The following is a 16,386-nucleotide window of genomic DNA, read 5'->3' on the forward strand; positions in this document are numbered from 1 at the left end:
CATCTACGAATCTCCCTCAACCAGCCCAGCCAAAGATCATGGGGTTGTGAAGTCAGGAACTTGCTGTGAGATTTCTGATATGCCAATGCTTTTCAAAAACTTTTTTTTTTCTTGCAGTGATCTTACTGGATTTTGTCTTTCTAGAATTGCTCTTTGGGACAGGAACTACTATTTACTCTCTATACAAAGCCTTCCACAAAGGGGCCCCAACCATGCCAGTATAAATCTTTAACCATTAAACTGTTTTTACTCCTTTTAAGCTTCTCTGCATATTTTTTTTTAAACTCTGCCTTGTTCCCTGCTCTGCCTTGTTTTGCCTCCCCCCTCCACGCCTCCATTTTCCCCCAGTCTCATCTAAGCAGGACACTAACCCAGTAATATCCAAGTCACTCATGAATGTGGTGAAAAGTTCCTGACATTTCTTCCCCCCACAGATCCAGATTGTTTGTGCACATAATGTCACTGATAGTTATCTTTTTAATGGGACTTATGCTCCTTCCTGTAGGGTTCTAACATTATTCACTCTCTAAGTGTATTCTGCTAATCAACCCTGATCCTATTATTTTATGCTGCTAAAAATTGGGAGTAACTCTAGTGAGGTCAATAGAGTTGCATGGAGATAGATCAGAACTGGGCCTGTTTTTGATTTTTATGTGGCAATTGTGTGTGTGGTGCCCAGCACTTAAGTGCCCAGTCAGGGTCTCTCTGTGCTACTGCAGTACAAACTAATAATGAATTGACTTAGGGACTGTTTCTGATTGCACTGGTGTAAATCAAGGATAACTCCACTGAAGTAAGCGAGTCCAGTTAGCCCCCCACTCCATAGCACAGTGGCAAGCAGAAGTTACAGTGCCAGCAGACGTTGAGTGGGTCATGGTACACTTCAGAACAAACTTTGACTCTCTCCTTTCTTTACTTGACTTTCTAATATAGCTGGGTTTGGGGAAAAAGAACTAGAAAAGATTGAGTCCAGCATCTCCATGTTCCACCAAGCAACTGACTTGCCAGGCACAGTATTAGGATCCCATTTCTGTTCATGTGACCCCTACTGTGTAGGGTGTATGTGATGAGATCAGTTTCCAGGAGCTAGGATCTGTATTTAATGTACAGTTCTAGTAGGTTTGTTGGCTATTTCTGCTCTTACGAAAGATTAACCTTCAGCACCAATCGCTGGCGTTACAAACTGGCAGCAGTTAGCCATGCTTGATGCTGGACAAGCAAATGAGGGGTTACAGTCCCCGCCTTCAGGAACTCACAAGGTAAGGGTTCCAATTTTGCAGACCTTACATTTGTGAATCATCTAATGGAGCTCATGAGGAATTCAGTTGATTTCAGGAGAACCGCTCCCCACTGAGGGTGTAGTCTCCTAACTTCCCTTTTAAAGGAATGGTGTGTTAATAAAAATGGAGTCTCAGGGTACCTAAAAGCAGTGCATGTTCTAGTACCATAGGTTGCGTGAACCATATACAAGATACAGGAACAGAAAGCTGTCTAGAGAGAGGTTGGGGAACCTGATATTCTTGCATAAGGAATAGATTTCTGTGGGGTTTTAAAAAAAATTATTTATTATGTAATATAGTGACTCTACTGTAATATAGTGACTCTACTGCTCCAAGCTCTACTGTGTTTCCTAATGACCAAAAAGAACCACAGTGTCATTCCTCAATGAGGAAATATTTTGCTTATAAACCTCTCTCAGTAGCACAGACAGTGACTTTCAAAAGCAGACAGCAGTGAAGAGAGAGAGCGAGTGAGAAAAGTGACACTGTCTGATGGTAGCTCCTAGCTTTAGCAAGATTCCCCTCTCTGGCTCAGGGCCTGATCTTCTGCTCTTTTATCACTTTTCAGGATCTTTTCTGCTGCTCTTATCTTTTACCCTTCACTACCATTTTCATGCTGATACTCCACTCATCTTTTACCACTTTCAAGGGGTTCCCCTTCCCTGCCTCTTCAGTTTCTCTTGACCACAAACTTGTGACTTCACTTCTGCTTTCTTCAAACTAAGCACCTCAGGATGGAAGCAATTCTCTTGGGCAAGATCCTCATCCTCAATCACAGCACACGCTCTCCCATTCCCCTCCATGGACTGTAGACTTAATTCTGAAACTTCTCTTCCTGCACCTCTTCTGTCCTCATTATGGCCTTCTCACTCCTTCCACAGTGTTGCCCATCTAGGGCTGTACTCCTGCCACTGCTCATGCTGTCATGTGTGACTTGATCTCCTTTCACTTTGCTTATTGAGCTTTCCTTCTTTATGGCCTAAAGTCTCAGCTTCCCATATTCTGGCTGGGGGAGAATGCTGCCTCCCATCTGTTAGTGCATCATTCCTTTCAACAGCTCTACTTGATACTTATTCAGTCATGTGCTTCAAAAGTGAAGGGATTTTTAAAATCTTCCAGGGCGTTGCTCTTGTTTATTTCAATCATTCACCTCTTCCTTTCCCAAACTGATATTCCATCCCCTGCCTCTGTTGCTCTCCCTGCCCACCCCTGGGATGAATGGTTTGTTCAGCATCTGTCCTCTCCAGTAGCTTCCCTGTACCTCTCTGCCTCAAAAATTCTTAGTCTCAGGCAGCTGACACTAGCTGTCTCCTACTTTTCTCACGCACCTTCTTATGTTTTTCTTTAGCTTTGTAATTGTGCACATGTGAAAACAGTGGATGATACAGCAGGTACTGAGAAAGTCTTTAAGTTTGTATGTAAAAACATTAGCATAATCAACCTAAGACTTGAATGTCCGTCTGCTTTTTCCGCTGAGGATTCCAACGCGTGCTCCCCTTGTTAATGAATGAAGCAACCTCCATTCCCCCTCTGAAATGAACCAGTATCGTCATGCGGGTTTTGTAAAAACACTGCCAAGGCCCTCAAAGACACCTTCCTTGTGCCTACGAGTGCTGCATACACAACAGCCGTGGTCTTTGGTGTGGTTTCAGAAGGGCTGAGCGCCCCCCACGTTCCAGCTGTTGGGGTGGGGAGCTGCTGGCGCTCACCTGGGAAGGTGGGTACGCAAAGGTTGGGTGCTGTGATTTGCCCAGGCTCAAGCAGTGACTGGGGGATCCAGCCAGACAACCCCCCCAGGACTCCTTCTGGGTCTTACATGCTGCTCAACAACTGGGCTCAGAAGCCAGGAATCCACCCTCAGTCTTAGCCCCTTGGCCAGTCCTTAGGCACATGGTCTGGCTGGCCTCTACTAGAGCCAAGCCCCCCCAAAAAACTACATTCCCCATAATGCTCTGCAGCGAAGGGGGTGGAACAAGCCTTTTAATAGGTCAGTCCTTTCCCCAGAGCCGAGTCGTGATTGGCTAAGTGTATTCTGGCCTCCCGCCCCTCCCTGCGGGGCGGAAGTGGGGCTTACGGCGGCCGGGCGGGCCCGTGTCGCGTGTGAGCGAATGTGCCCTGTGTCCCGCCATGTAGAGCGCTGCCGCCTCCGCTCTGGTTCGGTTCCAGCGCCCGGGATGGGGGCCCGGCTCCCGTCCCGACAGGGGGGCCCCCGGCCATGAGGGGAGCCCGGTACCTGCCGCTGCCAGCGACCGCGCCGCTCGGGGAGCGGGGGCTCCGCTTCGGTGAGTGCGGGCTCTGGGGGCTGCGGAGCCGACCCTGCCCGGGACCCCGGTCCGGTCCCTCCCCCCCCGGAAATAGCCCCCGCCCGCCCCCCCCCCCCCGTGTCGCCTAGTCCTGCCCCGACCCTCCCGTGCCCCTCCCCCGTGTCCCCCAGTCCTGCCCCGACCCCCCCCGTGCCCATCCCCTGTAATCCCAGTCCTGCCCCTCCCCCCCCGGTGTCCCCCCTCCCCCCGTACCCCCAGTCCTGCCCCGACCCCCCCCGTGCCCATCCCCTGTAATCCCAGTCCTGCCCCTCCCCCCCCGGTGTCCCCCCTCCCCCCGTACCCCCAGTCCTGCCCCGACCCCCCCCCCGCGTCCCCCAGTCCTACCCCCGACCCCTGTGTCCCCTGACCTCCCCGTGCACCCCTCCTTCCCTTGTGTCCCCCAGTCCTGCCCCCTCCCCGTGAGCCACCCCGTGCGCCCCGACCCCCCCCGTGTCCCCTGTGCACTCCTCCTCCCCCCGTACCCCTCCAGTCCTGCCCCCTCCCCCGAGTCACCCCATGCACCCCTCCTCCCCCAGTCCTGCCCCCAACACCCAAGTCACGCTGTGTGCCCTGACTCCCCTCCCCGTGTCCACCCAGTCCTGCCCCCGACCCTTGAGTCACTCTGCACCCCTCCCTCCGTGTCCCTCAATCCTGCCCCTCTAAATCACCACATGGATCCTAACACTTCCCCTCTCTTGCCTTCCCCCATGTACCCCAGCCGTTCCCCTTCCCTGAGTCCCCCATGCACGCCCCCCCTTCCTCCCAGTCCAGCCCTCTCCCCTCCTGAGTCATTCCCTGGACCCTAACACTCCCCCTCCCGCTCAACGGCCCTGTCCTCCTGAGTCACCCCATGGACCCCAACAGTCTCCCTCCATATCCCCCCCCCGTCTTGTCCCCTGAGTCACCCCATGCATCCTGTCCCTCTTCTTCCTGATCTCACCCCCTCAGCCCCGTTTTCTGGCCCAGTGCTTGCGCCTCCTGCCCCTCCCAGTCACCCCATGCATCCCAGCCCCCTTTCCCAAGCAATTACCCCATGATCTGCACTCACCTTACTCTCTGCTGCTGCCCATTTCCCCTCTTTCTTCCCCCATTCCCCTCTTCCCCTGCACCCCACTAAACTGCTTGCCCCCGCACCAGCTTGTCACCCTGGCTGGGAGATGGGGCAGCAGCAGTGGGCGGCTGCAGGAGGAAAGCGCCAGACATAACAGGATGTTTTTATGGCTCGTAGGGATTGGGTGGAAAAATAAACAAATTTAGGTGCTGGTGCCACTGAATGAGTTTGAGGATGGGGTGTCTTGGGGATTAGTCTGAATCCTCTCAGAAGAGGAGGCAGTAAGTGGCTTATTTTGTGTCTGTCACAGTGAAAAGAAAGCTAAAGATCTATAGTAACTATACACACTCTGTATTGGGTTCGTTTGTGTGTCTAAACACCCGCATGGTTCATATTAGCAAACTTGTGGAAACATAAACTGATTTTTAAATGGCAAGTAAGGTACTGTTCTTTATGGGTGGGTGTTTGCTTTATTTGTATGAAACGGGTGGGGGTTGACGCGGGGTGGAGGGGATTTCTGTGTGTTTGCCAGGAAGTTGGAAAATGAAAGCAACTCTGTTAAAAGCTTTGAAATGGTGTAGCTCTCCTCAGGACTTTGATCTGTGTCACTACCATCACAGTTGTTTCATGATTGGTGGAAGCTCTCCCTTTATCTGGTGTGAAGTTTCCTTTCTCTCTCTCCTTGCTTGAAGTGCTTTGAAAAAAAAAATTTTTTAACGGAATACAGTTGTTGATAATGAGGATATACCTAATTTACACACACTTCTACAGTCGTGACTGTATGAATGCCTAGTCTCAGATTTACAGCTATCCAGCAGTCATCCCTCAGCCTTTTTATCGTGGCATTTTTAGTGGAACACTTTCCTCTAAAACTAGGACTATTTCCTTTCTGATGTAGTATTTTAATTACAAGACCTAAGCCCTTTGCCATTTGGTACTTATTACTTATTTGGCTCAATGTGATGATGTGAGTTAGAGCAGGGCCATGATTTCTGTTCCAAAGTTTGCCGTGGTCTGTTTGTGATCATAGGCAAGTTTTTGCATGCTTCTCCCCTCAGTATTTGCATCTGTATAATGAGGCTGATACCCATCTTGATAAATTAGTTTGAGGGCCTTGGATTAAAGCATTATATAAGTTCAAGATGATGTTATGTTTGATTAGCGTGTGTATTGTTGGGTATGTGTGTACTAGTGTATACATATTACATTCACAGTATGTATTTTTTGCTTCCACTGAGCTAATTCCTTAATTTTATTTTCGATCTCTTCCCACTCAAGTGTGGGTACAAGATCTTGGTGTTAAATAGCAGCTTCTGAAATGTAAAGGGATCGAATTACAAGACAATGCCTCATTCACTATGTGCAGATTCTAGTGGTTACAATTTACTTATCTTCCTAATGTATTCAAAACAAACATGATCCATATAACACGCTGACACTCCCTGACTGAACTGCGTGTTCATGATTTTGGTCAGCCTGTTTATTTTTAGGGTCTTAGCTCCTGTTTGTAGAGAATAGTTGTCCTGTCGCCGTAGCAACCAGGCTATGTGTACTATAAACATTATTAAAGGAAACCTTTTCCATCCTAAATGAGACTTCCTTTTCATAATAAAGTTAGGGTCAACATTCAGACATTTAACCTTTTTGTTCAGGGAGTATTCAACAGCATGCTACAGAGAATTGTCCATTCAGTCATAAACAAGGATGTTTTTACTTTTAGCAGATGTGCATATCATAGCTAATTTCATATGCAGCTGATAAACACTTTTCCTCTTTGTGCCTGCGGACCAGGAGAAAACATGTATAGTTTACTGAGAGCTGAGTGTCCTTAGAAATAAGGGTTTTATAATACATCCTGGAAACAAAAAATATAATTGTCTTCTTTCCCACATCGGGAAGGTTAAAAACCAGATAAAGGCATTTAGCTCATAATGTTTTCTATTTCAGTTCGAATGACTCCTGTGATGTCTCCCTTTAAGTCTAGTATCCCCTTGTGGGGTGAGGGTGATCATGGAAATTCAGACTTCCAACCATGTTGAAACAAACTATGAAAGTTAGGTCCAATGACTACATAACTCATCTCATTGGGGAGTTATCACGTCTCCAGCCAAGAAAGCTGGTGGATCAGAATGATTGCAACAACTGGAGGAAATGCATGGAAAATTATTCTTGATCACAAGAGTCCTCCCTACTTGTCACCTCCAAACAGGGATTGAAATGTTTTAAATGCTAGTTTAGGCAAGACAAAACTGTTTTCAACGACATTGCAACAAGCATGGAAGATTGTCTCAATCATGCTTTCTGTAATGATGTTGGAAAAACAATGTTGGTCCATCTGCTGTAGCAGCCTGTGGTCTTCAATTCCAGGGTGGCTAGGCGATCCCAATTGAAATTGTTACCAATGGCTCATCTTCCTACAGTGTGTATTGGAAACAAGCAAGACTTTCCCATGGAAATGTATAAGGTACAGAAGACAAGGATATATTTATTTACTTGATGGTAAATGTACTAGCTCTTGGGGGGGGATGTATATTTCACCTCTAGTTCTAAAAACCTTTGGTGTAAAATTGCAACTTAATTTTGCGATATGGAGTTGGAGGCTCCTGTGCAGTGTGAGTCTGAAGTAGACATAACTGTCAAATGATAAAACATGAAAGGTGAAAATTATAGACAAGCTCTTATCATAAGGGTGTCTCCTCCAGTCTTGCCCTCAGAGGTGCCTCCTGCCTTGCTGGCCACAGTTTCTCTTGCAGAGCAGGCATGTTTTTCTGTCTGGCATGAAACCCAGTGTTCAGTGGAAGCCAGAGAGATAAGAAGGCTGGATTTTTTAATTCTTTATTTTTGAAGTCTGGCTTCTGGATTTCAGCATTTACTTTTAGTGAAAAAGTTACTTGAAAGATATTCCCTGGGAACTAACAAGGTGTTTTGTTTTGTTCAGACTTTTGGTTGGGAGTGTGGAAATCCAGGTCTCCAGTTTAAGTTAATATCTGCAGTGAATTGCTTACCTTAATTTTTATTGTAAACAGGCTTTTACTGGCAAATGCCTGTTTGAACTGGAAGCCTTACTGAGTTTTAAGGCAATGTGTAATGCTGAGTTGTGGCTTGCCATCAAAATACTAGCTGATGCAGGCAGAAGAAGTCCAGATGTTGCTCTGGTACATCTTGCATTTTAGTAAAGTTGTCTTTTGTCTGTACTTAGGTTGTAAACTTCTTGAGCAAGGGGAGCATCTTTTTGTTCTATATCTGTACAGTGCCTGTCATAATGGGGTCCTTGTCTATAACTAGGTACCTAGACACTATAGTGGTACAAATAATGAATCACAATAATAGAGAGAGAAATACTTGGGAGATGCTCAGATACTACAATGATGTGGGCATGGAAATGCAAGTAGCTAGATAGTGACCTAGCATGGAGATGGTGTCCCACGTATAATAGGCACTAAGGTCCTTACTTTATTCTAGGTAAAATGAATAAACTTATACATAAGATAAAACATTAAGAGCAGTAATGCAGGAGAATCCATTTCCCCAAGGCTTAGAAGTATTTATATGAAAGGATTAGCGATAACTGGATATTACATTTTAAGAACTGTGCTAATCAAATATCTGCCTGGTTAACCTCATTACAGGTTGATAAGCCATTAACACCTCCTTCCCTTTCCAGTGTATTGGAGCTGCAGGTATTGTCCAGAAGGATACAACATCTCACTAGCATATCTCCTTTATCCTGACTCATTTCTGTAGTGCTTTCTCTCCTATTTTTTCACTTCCTGTTTTCACTCTTCCCTCTGTCTTTTCTGTTTTGTCTGCCTGTCTTTTTTTTTTTTTTTTTTTTTCCCTTAGAGTGGTAAAATTAACTTTCCTCTCTTCTAGGGGCAGAGAAGTGCTGCTTTACTCTCTTGGTACTCCATTTGCGCTCTCTCTCACTTAGTCATTCTGGGAGAAGGGAGAGAAAGTGCTTCTTTGGGCAGGTACACTTCAAAAATAGATTAACTAAATTAGGTTCTGCCCAAAAAAGTGCCTTCCCTGAGGCACCTAATTTAAGTAGGAATGTTGTGCCCTGTGTAAGCTGTCAGCTGTAATCCATTTACAGGACTGACTAAAATCTGACACTCAGACATTTAGACTGCCTGCTCTCTTCCTTAGGTAGGGGCTGTCTTCTGGCCTGTGGGTGGGTAGGTGCTTGGTAGTAATGAAATCATTACCAAAGCCTTTTATTTCACTGGCAACCCCAACTGAATTTTAAAGTTACCAATGCAAGTAACCGGCATCTTGGAGAATCCTGGCTCAGTGTCACCTTGCTCAAGAACTACTTGGAGTACAATGCATACACATGAATGATAATTTATCTTTTGTCTGATTCATTCGCTTTGGTACACAACTACACCCTTAGGTTTGCCTGTCCAATAGTATTTTCCCATGTAGCCAAGCCAACAGTTACTTCTGGTATAGTTAAACCGATATACCAATATAACTATGGCTCTTCATTCTGAAATAAAAGTGCCTTTTTGGTTTATCTTAAACTCTTCCAAAGCAATGTGAGCCAAACAGGGGAAAGGGCTCCACTATGCTGGAATAAGAGTGTCCACACGGGGAGTTATACCAGTGTGACTATATTGGCTTAAATTCACATCTACCCATAGAAGAAAGGAAAGTTAATTTTACCACATCCCTGAGCACCGTAGTTAAGCTGACCCTAGCCCTGGTGTAGACAGCGCTAGGAAGTATATTGGACTGTGTATTTACCTATACGGGCATGATTGACGTGCAGGTGATGTGTTCAGACCTGCGGGGCCCTAGCCCTAGGAGTGCGCACTGTAAAAGACAGACACAGATAGGACAAGATGCAATAGGTGTTCATTTGGATCTTTATTTTCTTCCCTGTTTTCAAACCCTCTCAAAAATTTGGGGAAGAGCCAATTTGTGGGATTTGATTTAGGAGAGAATGGGGACTAGTGCACTGGGATTGAGAGACTTTTCCATACAGAGGAGGTAACAGAGGCTCTGAATGCCCAAAGGAAAAATGAACTATCCTGCAGTATCAGTGTTTTCTCTCTAATTCCTGCTAATTGTAATTGTTTTGGAGGGACTTGACCAGCCATCTCTTTCCTTTTGAAGAAAGATCTGGGCTTTGGGGGGGGGGGAGAAGGAGATCTTTAACACTGCTGCACCTGCACTGTTTTTCAGGAGGCAACAGAAGCCAGAAGTGGGTGAGCACAGAGCAGTTTAGAAATCCTTTTTTCTAATGATTCAGTGTGACTTTCCCAAAGTGACCTGATTTAGTTAAATGTGGCTAAATATAGACCTTGTGAGAGAGACTGCGATGTGGGAGACGACGATGGCACCCGGCTCCTAGGCTGTCATTCGGCAGGAAATGTCTTCCACAGCTGGTGACGAATAATTTTTGACTCCTGCTGCCTGTGGAAATAACATCCTTGCCCCCTCCCTGTCCTGGTGAGATGTAGGAAATGGTACAGTTCATAACCCCTTGCCTGTCTGATCTCTACCCCTTCTGCATTTCAGCTCACTGCTATGGACAGTACGATCACCTTGTGGCAGTTCCTCCTCCAACTCCTCCAGGAGCCTCAGAACAAGCATATCATCTGTTGGACCTCCAACGACGGGGAGTTCAAATTGCTGCAGGCAGAGGAGGTGGCCCGGCTTTGGGGAATCCGCAAGAACAAGCCCAGCATGAACTATGACAAACTCAGTCGTGCTCTCAGATACTACTATGTGAAGGTAACAACACCCATTAGTCCACCTCAAATCTTATCCCTCTTACACCAGCTTCTGCCTAATGAGCTTTGTTTCCTTTTTCATTCTCTTCAAGAAGATAGATGTCAGTTGTGTCTTTGGCTTAGGTGAGGTGTGACCAAAGGTCCCTGCTGCCGCAGTGTTACTGTTTTAATTGTTCAGAGATTCCGGAGAGCTCCAAGTGAAATATCACCTCTTTAACTTACTTGTATCACACGCTCCTTTATTAATAGTCCACAAAAACAGGTGTATACTTTGAAAGGGTTTAAAGTCTTGAATGCTCAAAACTAATTAAAATCTTGCCAATAACTGTGAGAATTTTGTGTCCCTCTATCTACTTCAGATCTTTCCTGCAACTGTTTCTACAAAGTGGCCGGTAGAAAAACAGGTTTCCAAAGTAGCCCAAAATCTTTTATTTTTTTTCTTCTTCTTGTGCTCAGTATAAATCCGCACCTCTATAGTAGAGAATGAGTCAATGAAGCTCAGAGAAGCTTCTCTTGTTTAGCTAATGATTTTAGTTCTTGTTACCTATGGAAAGTCGCAGGCACCACCAGGCATTGACAAAAGGCTTGAAGGAGCTGAATTAGAATTATAAACGGGGTAGTGACCATAATTTCAGTAACCTCTCAATAAGTGGTTTATCCCACAACTCTTATTATGTGGGTGTTTAAGATAAGAAAATAGCATACAGTTTCTGAGCTAACTGTTAGTCGGTTGCTCAGAATTTATTGTTACCAGGACTGCACAGTTTCCTTAATCTGTTCTTGTACTAAAAAATCTCAGTTGGTCGTAGGTAGCTGTACAATAAATAAGAATCCATGTAGACCAAAAATGTTTGTGTATTCTTTTCAATACATACAAAAATAAGTAACAACAAATGCTGCATAGGTTGGCTGCAGTTTAGCATACTGTTCTGCTGAATACTTCATCTTGCCTATTTCTTTTGCTTTTATTATAACATCTTATTAAAATAAGCATGGTCTGTTTTTGAATACTCACCCCCTGATCCTGCAAACGCTTCTGCACATGAGTAGTTCTGCTGACGTCAGTTAAGAGGCGTATTTGCAGGATTGGAGCCTACGTTTGTGATTACCTGCTGGGTACTTGACTCATTGCGTTTGACCTTGATGCTGGTGACAGGTGACGTTATCTGCATCTGTTTGTTGTTGCTAATTGTACCTTTTTTTTTTATTATGAGATTAAAAAATAATTGTTGAGTAGCTTTAAGGTCCTTGCTAGTAATCAGGGTGGATAAAAATCAATGATTTAAAAAAAAAATCTGATTTTTTCAATTTAAATTGGATTTTTTTTATGTAAATCGGATTTGTTGATTAAAATGCTTTTTGAGGAAAAAATTTATCTAAAGATAGCTTTAATTAAGATACATTATAGCTCAAAGATATCTCATCATGGAATAGGGATTATAAATTCTAATTCCATAGTATGGGACAATATATTCATGTAATGCTTAAGAAAAGTTTTGTAAATGAGTTCCAATAGTTCATGGATTAGGGACCCAATCTCATGGTGTTCCACAGGCTTCTGTATAGATTATTTAGGTTAATCTTTCTATTTACCCAATGGGACTCAGTGCTCAGTCTAGAAGATACCATCAGAGATGATTAGTTTTGCAGTTCTCAAACTGTGGATTTGTGTCTCCAGAGTTAACATGCTTGTTAACAGCAAAAATGTTTTTAAATAAATAAATAACATATAGAGGTGAGAAATAACAGACCTCAACTCTATTGTCCCTCTGCAAATTTGTGTACGCAGGGTCAATCCCTTACCTCTCTCTAAAAGTGCAATGAATAGAAGATTGTTGGGGGCAGAATAAATCTGGACAAGGAGAAGAAGTCTGGAGATAAATGTGAGAAGGAAGGGACATATATGCTTGTTTTGTTAAAATATTATATGTTTGCTGTTGAAGAAAAAAATCCAGAATACATAACGTTGTTTTAGTTAAATAAAACAATTTAAATGTCTGTCTGGTGACGTTCTCCTCCTAACACAGGATGGCAAGAAAATCCTCCAAATATTAATGATTAACCTGTTGAATTGGAGATAGTTCACCTCCCAGTGACTTCATAAATATCTGCTTCAATTACCTTTGGTAAACGAAATAACCAAACAGTCATTAATTTTCTGATATAGCTGTAAAACTAATCTGAAAAGTTTTCAAAATAAATCACTGCTTAAAAATGTATCATGTGTACCTTCTAAAAATGAAACCTACATCTATCCCTGAGTTGTGAAGAATATGTATGAAGGTTATAACAACCAACAAGAATGCACTTTTATGTAGAAAACCATTATTAAATCGAGTCTTCCTGACTAGTGAGTTATATCAAATCCACCTTGCTAGTAATGCATTTCAGGTGAGATTTGCTTGTGTTTTGGTTGGGGTATTTTAGAAATAATAGTTTTGGTGGGTATTTTTTAGGTTGTTGGAATCCTAATGCTCCTAAAAGTGAAATTTTTTTCCTACTGAAGTAAAGATGCCACCTACGCATTAGTCAGTTTTGGGGAGCGTCTGTAGCAAGAAAATTAGTAGGTGGAATGATGGAAAATTATTTTCTCTACCCACAGAATATCATCAAAAAAGTGAATGGTCAGAAGTTTGTGTACAAGTTTGTTTCTTATCCGGAGATTTTGAATATTGCTCCACTGATGGTGGGCAGGATTGAGGGAGACCCAGTGATGGCTGGCTTTGCAGAAGTCAGCTGCACTCCGAAGGACCTGGAAAATGGTGTGAAAGAGAAGCCCCAGACCTGTGCTAAATCATCCAGCCGCAATGACTATATCCATTCAGGCCTGTACTCTTCTTTTACTCTGAACTCCCTGAACTCCTCCGGTGTGAAGCTCTTCAGGTCGGTCAAGATTGAGAATCCAGCTGAGAAACTGATGGAGAAAAAACCCGCTCAGGATCTGACACCTTCAGTCATAAAGTTTGTGACCATGCCCTCCAAAAGGCCTACAGTTTCACCGCTTGCCTCGGCCACTTCAATTGTCTCCACTCTTCCTACAGAATCAGAAGAAACTCTCCCGACCTTGGAGACTCTAGTTCCACCAAAATTAACTCCCACTGAAGCTCCAGCCCCTTTGCCAAACTTCACCACCACCTTCACCCCAGCACCACCTGTACCTTCCATTTCTCCCACTCTGGAGGTTCCTTCCACACCCCCTTCACCACCCTTGAGTTCTAACCCTGACCTGGACATTGACACGGACATAGAGTCGGTGGCTTCTCAGCAGTTGGAGCAGTCTCAGAACCCTCAGCACCTAACACCAGAGCCCAGAGAGCACGATTCATCTGTGCTAGAGAAGGATCTTGCCAATCACCTCTCCAGAGCTAAAAAACCCAAAGGGCTGGAGCTTGCTCCCACTCTTGTCATTACAGGCAGTGATCCAAGCCCACTGGGGATACTAAGCCCTTCTCTCCCTACTGCTTCTCTTACTCCAGCATTTTTTTCACAGGTAACCTTATTCCCTTCTCTTGTTTCTGTTAACAGCATCTGTTGTACTTGACAACAGTAAGGGAGGGCAGGTTGAAAAATGAACAGCCAATGGCAATGGTTGTGTTTGGACTCCTGAAATGAGGTGTGTCTGCCTCTTTTAAAACAAATCTATTCTGGAACATAAATGACCAGTGTTACTGGCATCCTATTTGAAAAGTGCTCAGCAGTTCTTCAACCATGGACGTCTGTACAATATTGGTGTACAGGAGGAAGACAAACTGGGGTACCTAGCTGCCTCTGTTGTTAAATCATTTGCATAGGAGGCATGATTAAAAATACTTTGAAGGTGACCCAGTGTTCTCGCTCCAGGGCCATGTCATGATGCACTTCAGGCAGACTTAAAAACGTTTGTGTTTTAGATGATTTAATAGAGAAATGTTGAAACCTCAGCCTAACTGTTCCTTCACTCTATCCAGTTGGAAGCTACTTTCAACAAAAAGGAGGCTGAGTGGCAGCATAATATGGGGGTTACTCTTCTGTGGAAAACCAGGCTTTTACATCTCTTGGGAAAATGTGCAGAATATCCAGAGAGCTCTGAATCTGGTTGTTACATTGTTCTGGTTGGTTTTAATCTCTTTCCTAGTAGTAAATTGAAAGTAGGTGCTTCCCTAAATTCACAGTATTGGAAGCACAAACTGCTGAAGATGTGGGAGATAGAACCATTGCACTGTTATTTAGCCATTCTTGGTTGGACTTGCCAAAATACTTGTTGGCGACACATGAAAATCTAGAGAATGCGCCAAAGTAGGACACTAGTTATTCCTGATCTATGGCTGAGGTTTAGAGTGCTACCTCGGGCATTTGGATGTTCAAATTCCCTTTAATTTTAATCACTTTGGTGGTTTTGGAAATATCAGCTTAAGGATACTGTGCACTGAATCCCAATTAGAGCAGGCACCCGGGAGCCAGGTCATGTCACCTTTGCGCCTCCACTCTTTTCACCTGTAAAATGAGGATAATTCCTGCCTCCTATGGGCGCCTTGATTTTTTGTAAAGAACTATGCAGGTGCTAAGAACAAAGTTTTCTGACCTAGGTGCCTATTCTTAGGTGTATATATAGGGACTGAAATGATTGGCCTGATTTCTCAGCAGTGCAGAGCACCCGCAAATCCCTTTTGAAATCAGGGGGAGATGGAGATGCTCAACACATTTGAAAATCAGGCCTTGTTTGTTTTGTTTCTTTCATGTGAAATTAGATATCTAACTGCTGGCACCTAGGGCTTGAGAACTTTGGCCGAAGGGTACAAGTGTTAAGAATGACTAAGTATTACGACATGTAATAACCTATAACGTAAATGACTGTATTTTGTATCTCTCTCAGACTCCCATCTTGCTGACCCCAAGCCCCTTGCTCTCGAGTATTCACTTCTGGAGCACGCTCAGTCCAGTAGCTCCGCTCAGTCCAGCCAGATTGCAAGGTGCTAACACCCTTTTTCAGGTAAGCTCCAGCAAGACTAGCCAGGCCTGTCCAGTTGAGCTCTACTTATGACTGCCTTCTCAGCGCACTTTGTGGAAATGCGAGGGGTAGGGTTGGTCTAAAATTTTTAGTGCAAGATTATGCAAGAAATATTTGCCATTGAATCAACAGTAAAATCATAAATTGCCAATAACTAACAAATTGTAGATTCATTAGTTGAGACTTCACCAGAAGTGGCAATTTGTTACTCAATAGCCATAATTGTATGTCTGCGTAAGTAATAGTGTTACAGTGTAAGTGACAATGATATAACACTTTGTGTAGTTTATTACATCTTTCTCTCTAATGCAATCTTCATAGTATGGGAGAGGGAGAGTGTTCCTATTGTACAGGTCTGTGACAACCTGGACCACAGGTTTTCTTCATGGACCCTGGATTCTGCACTACTTTATTGCAATGGACTGGAAATTCTGTCAGCTTCATTGTTTTTTTTCTTTAAATGGATTTTTTTTTTTAATGAACTACATGTGAATACAAATTATACAGTTGGTACTTGGTGCTATTAAATGGAACTGGGTTAAGCACGTCTTCTGCTTGATTCTGTGAAAATGAACAGTGACATTTTACTGGCCATCTTTGTGTTTTGAACTTAACATCTCCATGGAGATGAAGGGAGTAGCTTACATGTACTGACCTTGTCAGTGTACGGTTTTTTTAATGAGTGTATCTGCAGAACAGTTGGACTCCCCGCTGTCTAAATACCTGCGGATAATATTGAGGCACAGTGTGGAATGCTTGTTCTGCTGTGCAGATACTTGCATACTGTGATTATTTTATTAGTCGAGATAAAGGCTCTGCTCAGTACAGATATAAACTGGCCATCAACAAGTTTAGGATTGAAATTAGATGAAGGTTTCTAACCATCCGAGGAGTGAAGTTCTGGAACAGCCTTCCAAGGGGAGCAGCGGGGGCAAAAAAACCTAACTGGCTTCAAGACTCATCTTGATAAGATTATGGAGGGTATGGTATGATGAGACTGCCTACAATGGCATGGAGCCGACCTGCA

The 16,386-nt window shown here is 44.0% G+C and overlaps 1 protein-coding gene across 4 annotated transcripts in view; it reads left to right on the forward strand.

Annotated features, from left to right (window-relative positions):
- Positions 1 to 3,329: 3,329 nt before the first annotated feature.
- ELK4 (ETS transcription factor ELK4) overlaps positions 3,330 to 16,386 on the forward strand; it is a 50,429-nt gene continuing 37,372 nt past the window's right edge. For 2 of the 4 annotated variants that reach the window (XR_005223310.2, XR_006286910.1), the window contains exons 1-4: positions 3,343 to 3,562; positions 10,158 to 10,373; positions 12,975 to 13,862; positions 15,225 to 15,341. Coding sequence is in view for 2 of the 4 variants with exons in the window: in XM_037885349.2 (XP_037741277.1) it covers positions 10,167 to 10,373; positions 12,975 to 13,862; positions 15,225 to 15,341 (1,212 nt within the window). In the remaining 2 variants the exon portion in view is untranslated. Of the gene's footprint in view, positions 3,563 to 9,812; positions 9,845 to 10,157; positions 10,374 to 12,974; positions 13,863 to 15,224; positions 15,342 to 16,386 lie in introns of those variants that run through there. The other 2 variants (XM_037885349.2, XM_043533736.1) reach the window with 2 other exon arrangements.

The sequence above is a fragment of the Chelonia mydas genome, chromosome 21 (genome assembly GCF_015237465.2).
Source record: "Chelonia mydas isolate rCheMyd1 chromosome 21, rCheMyd1.pri.v2, whole genome shotgun sequence".
Lineage (NCBI taxonomy): Eukaryota > Metazoa > Chordata > Testudines > Cheloniidae > Chelonia > Chelonia mydas.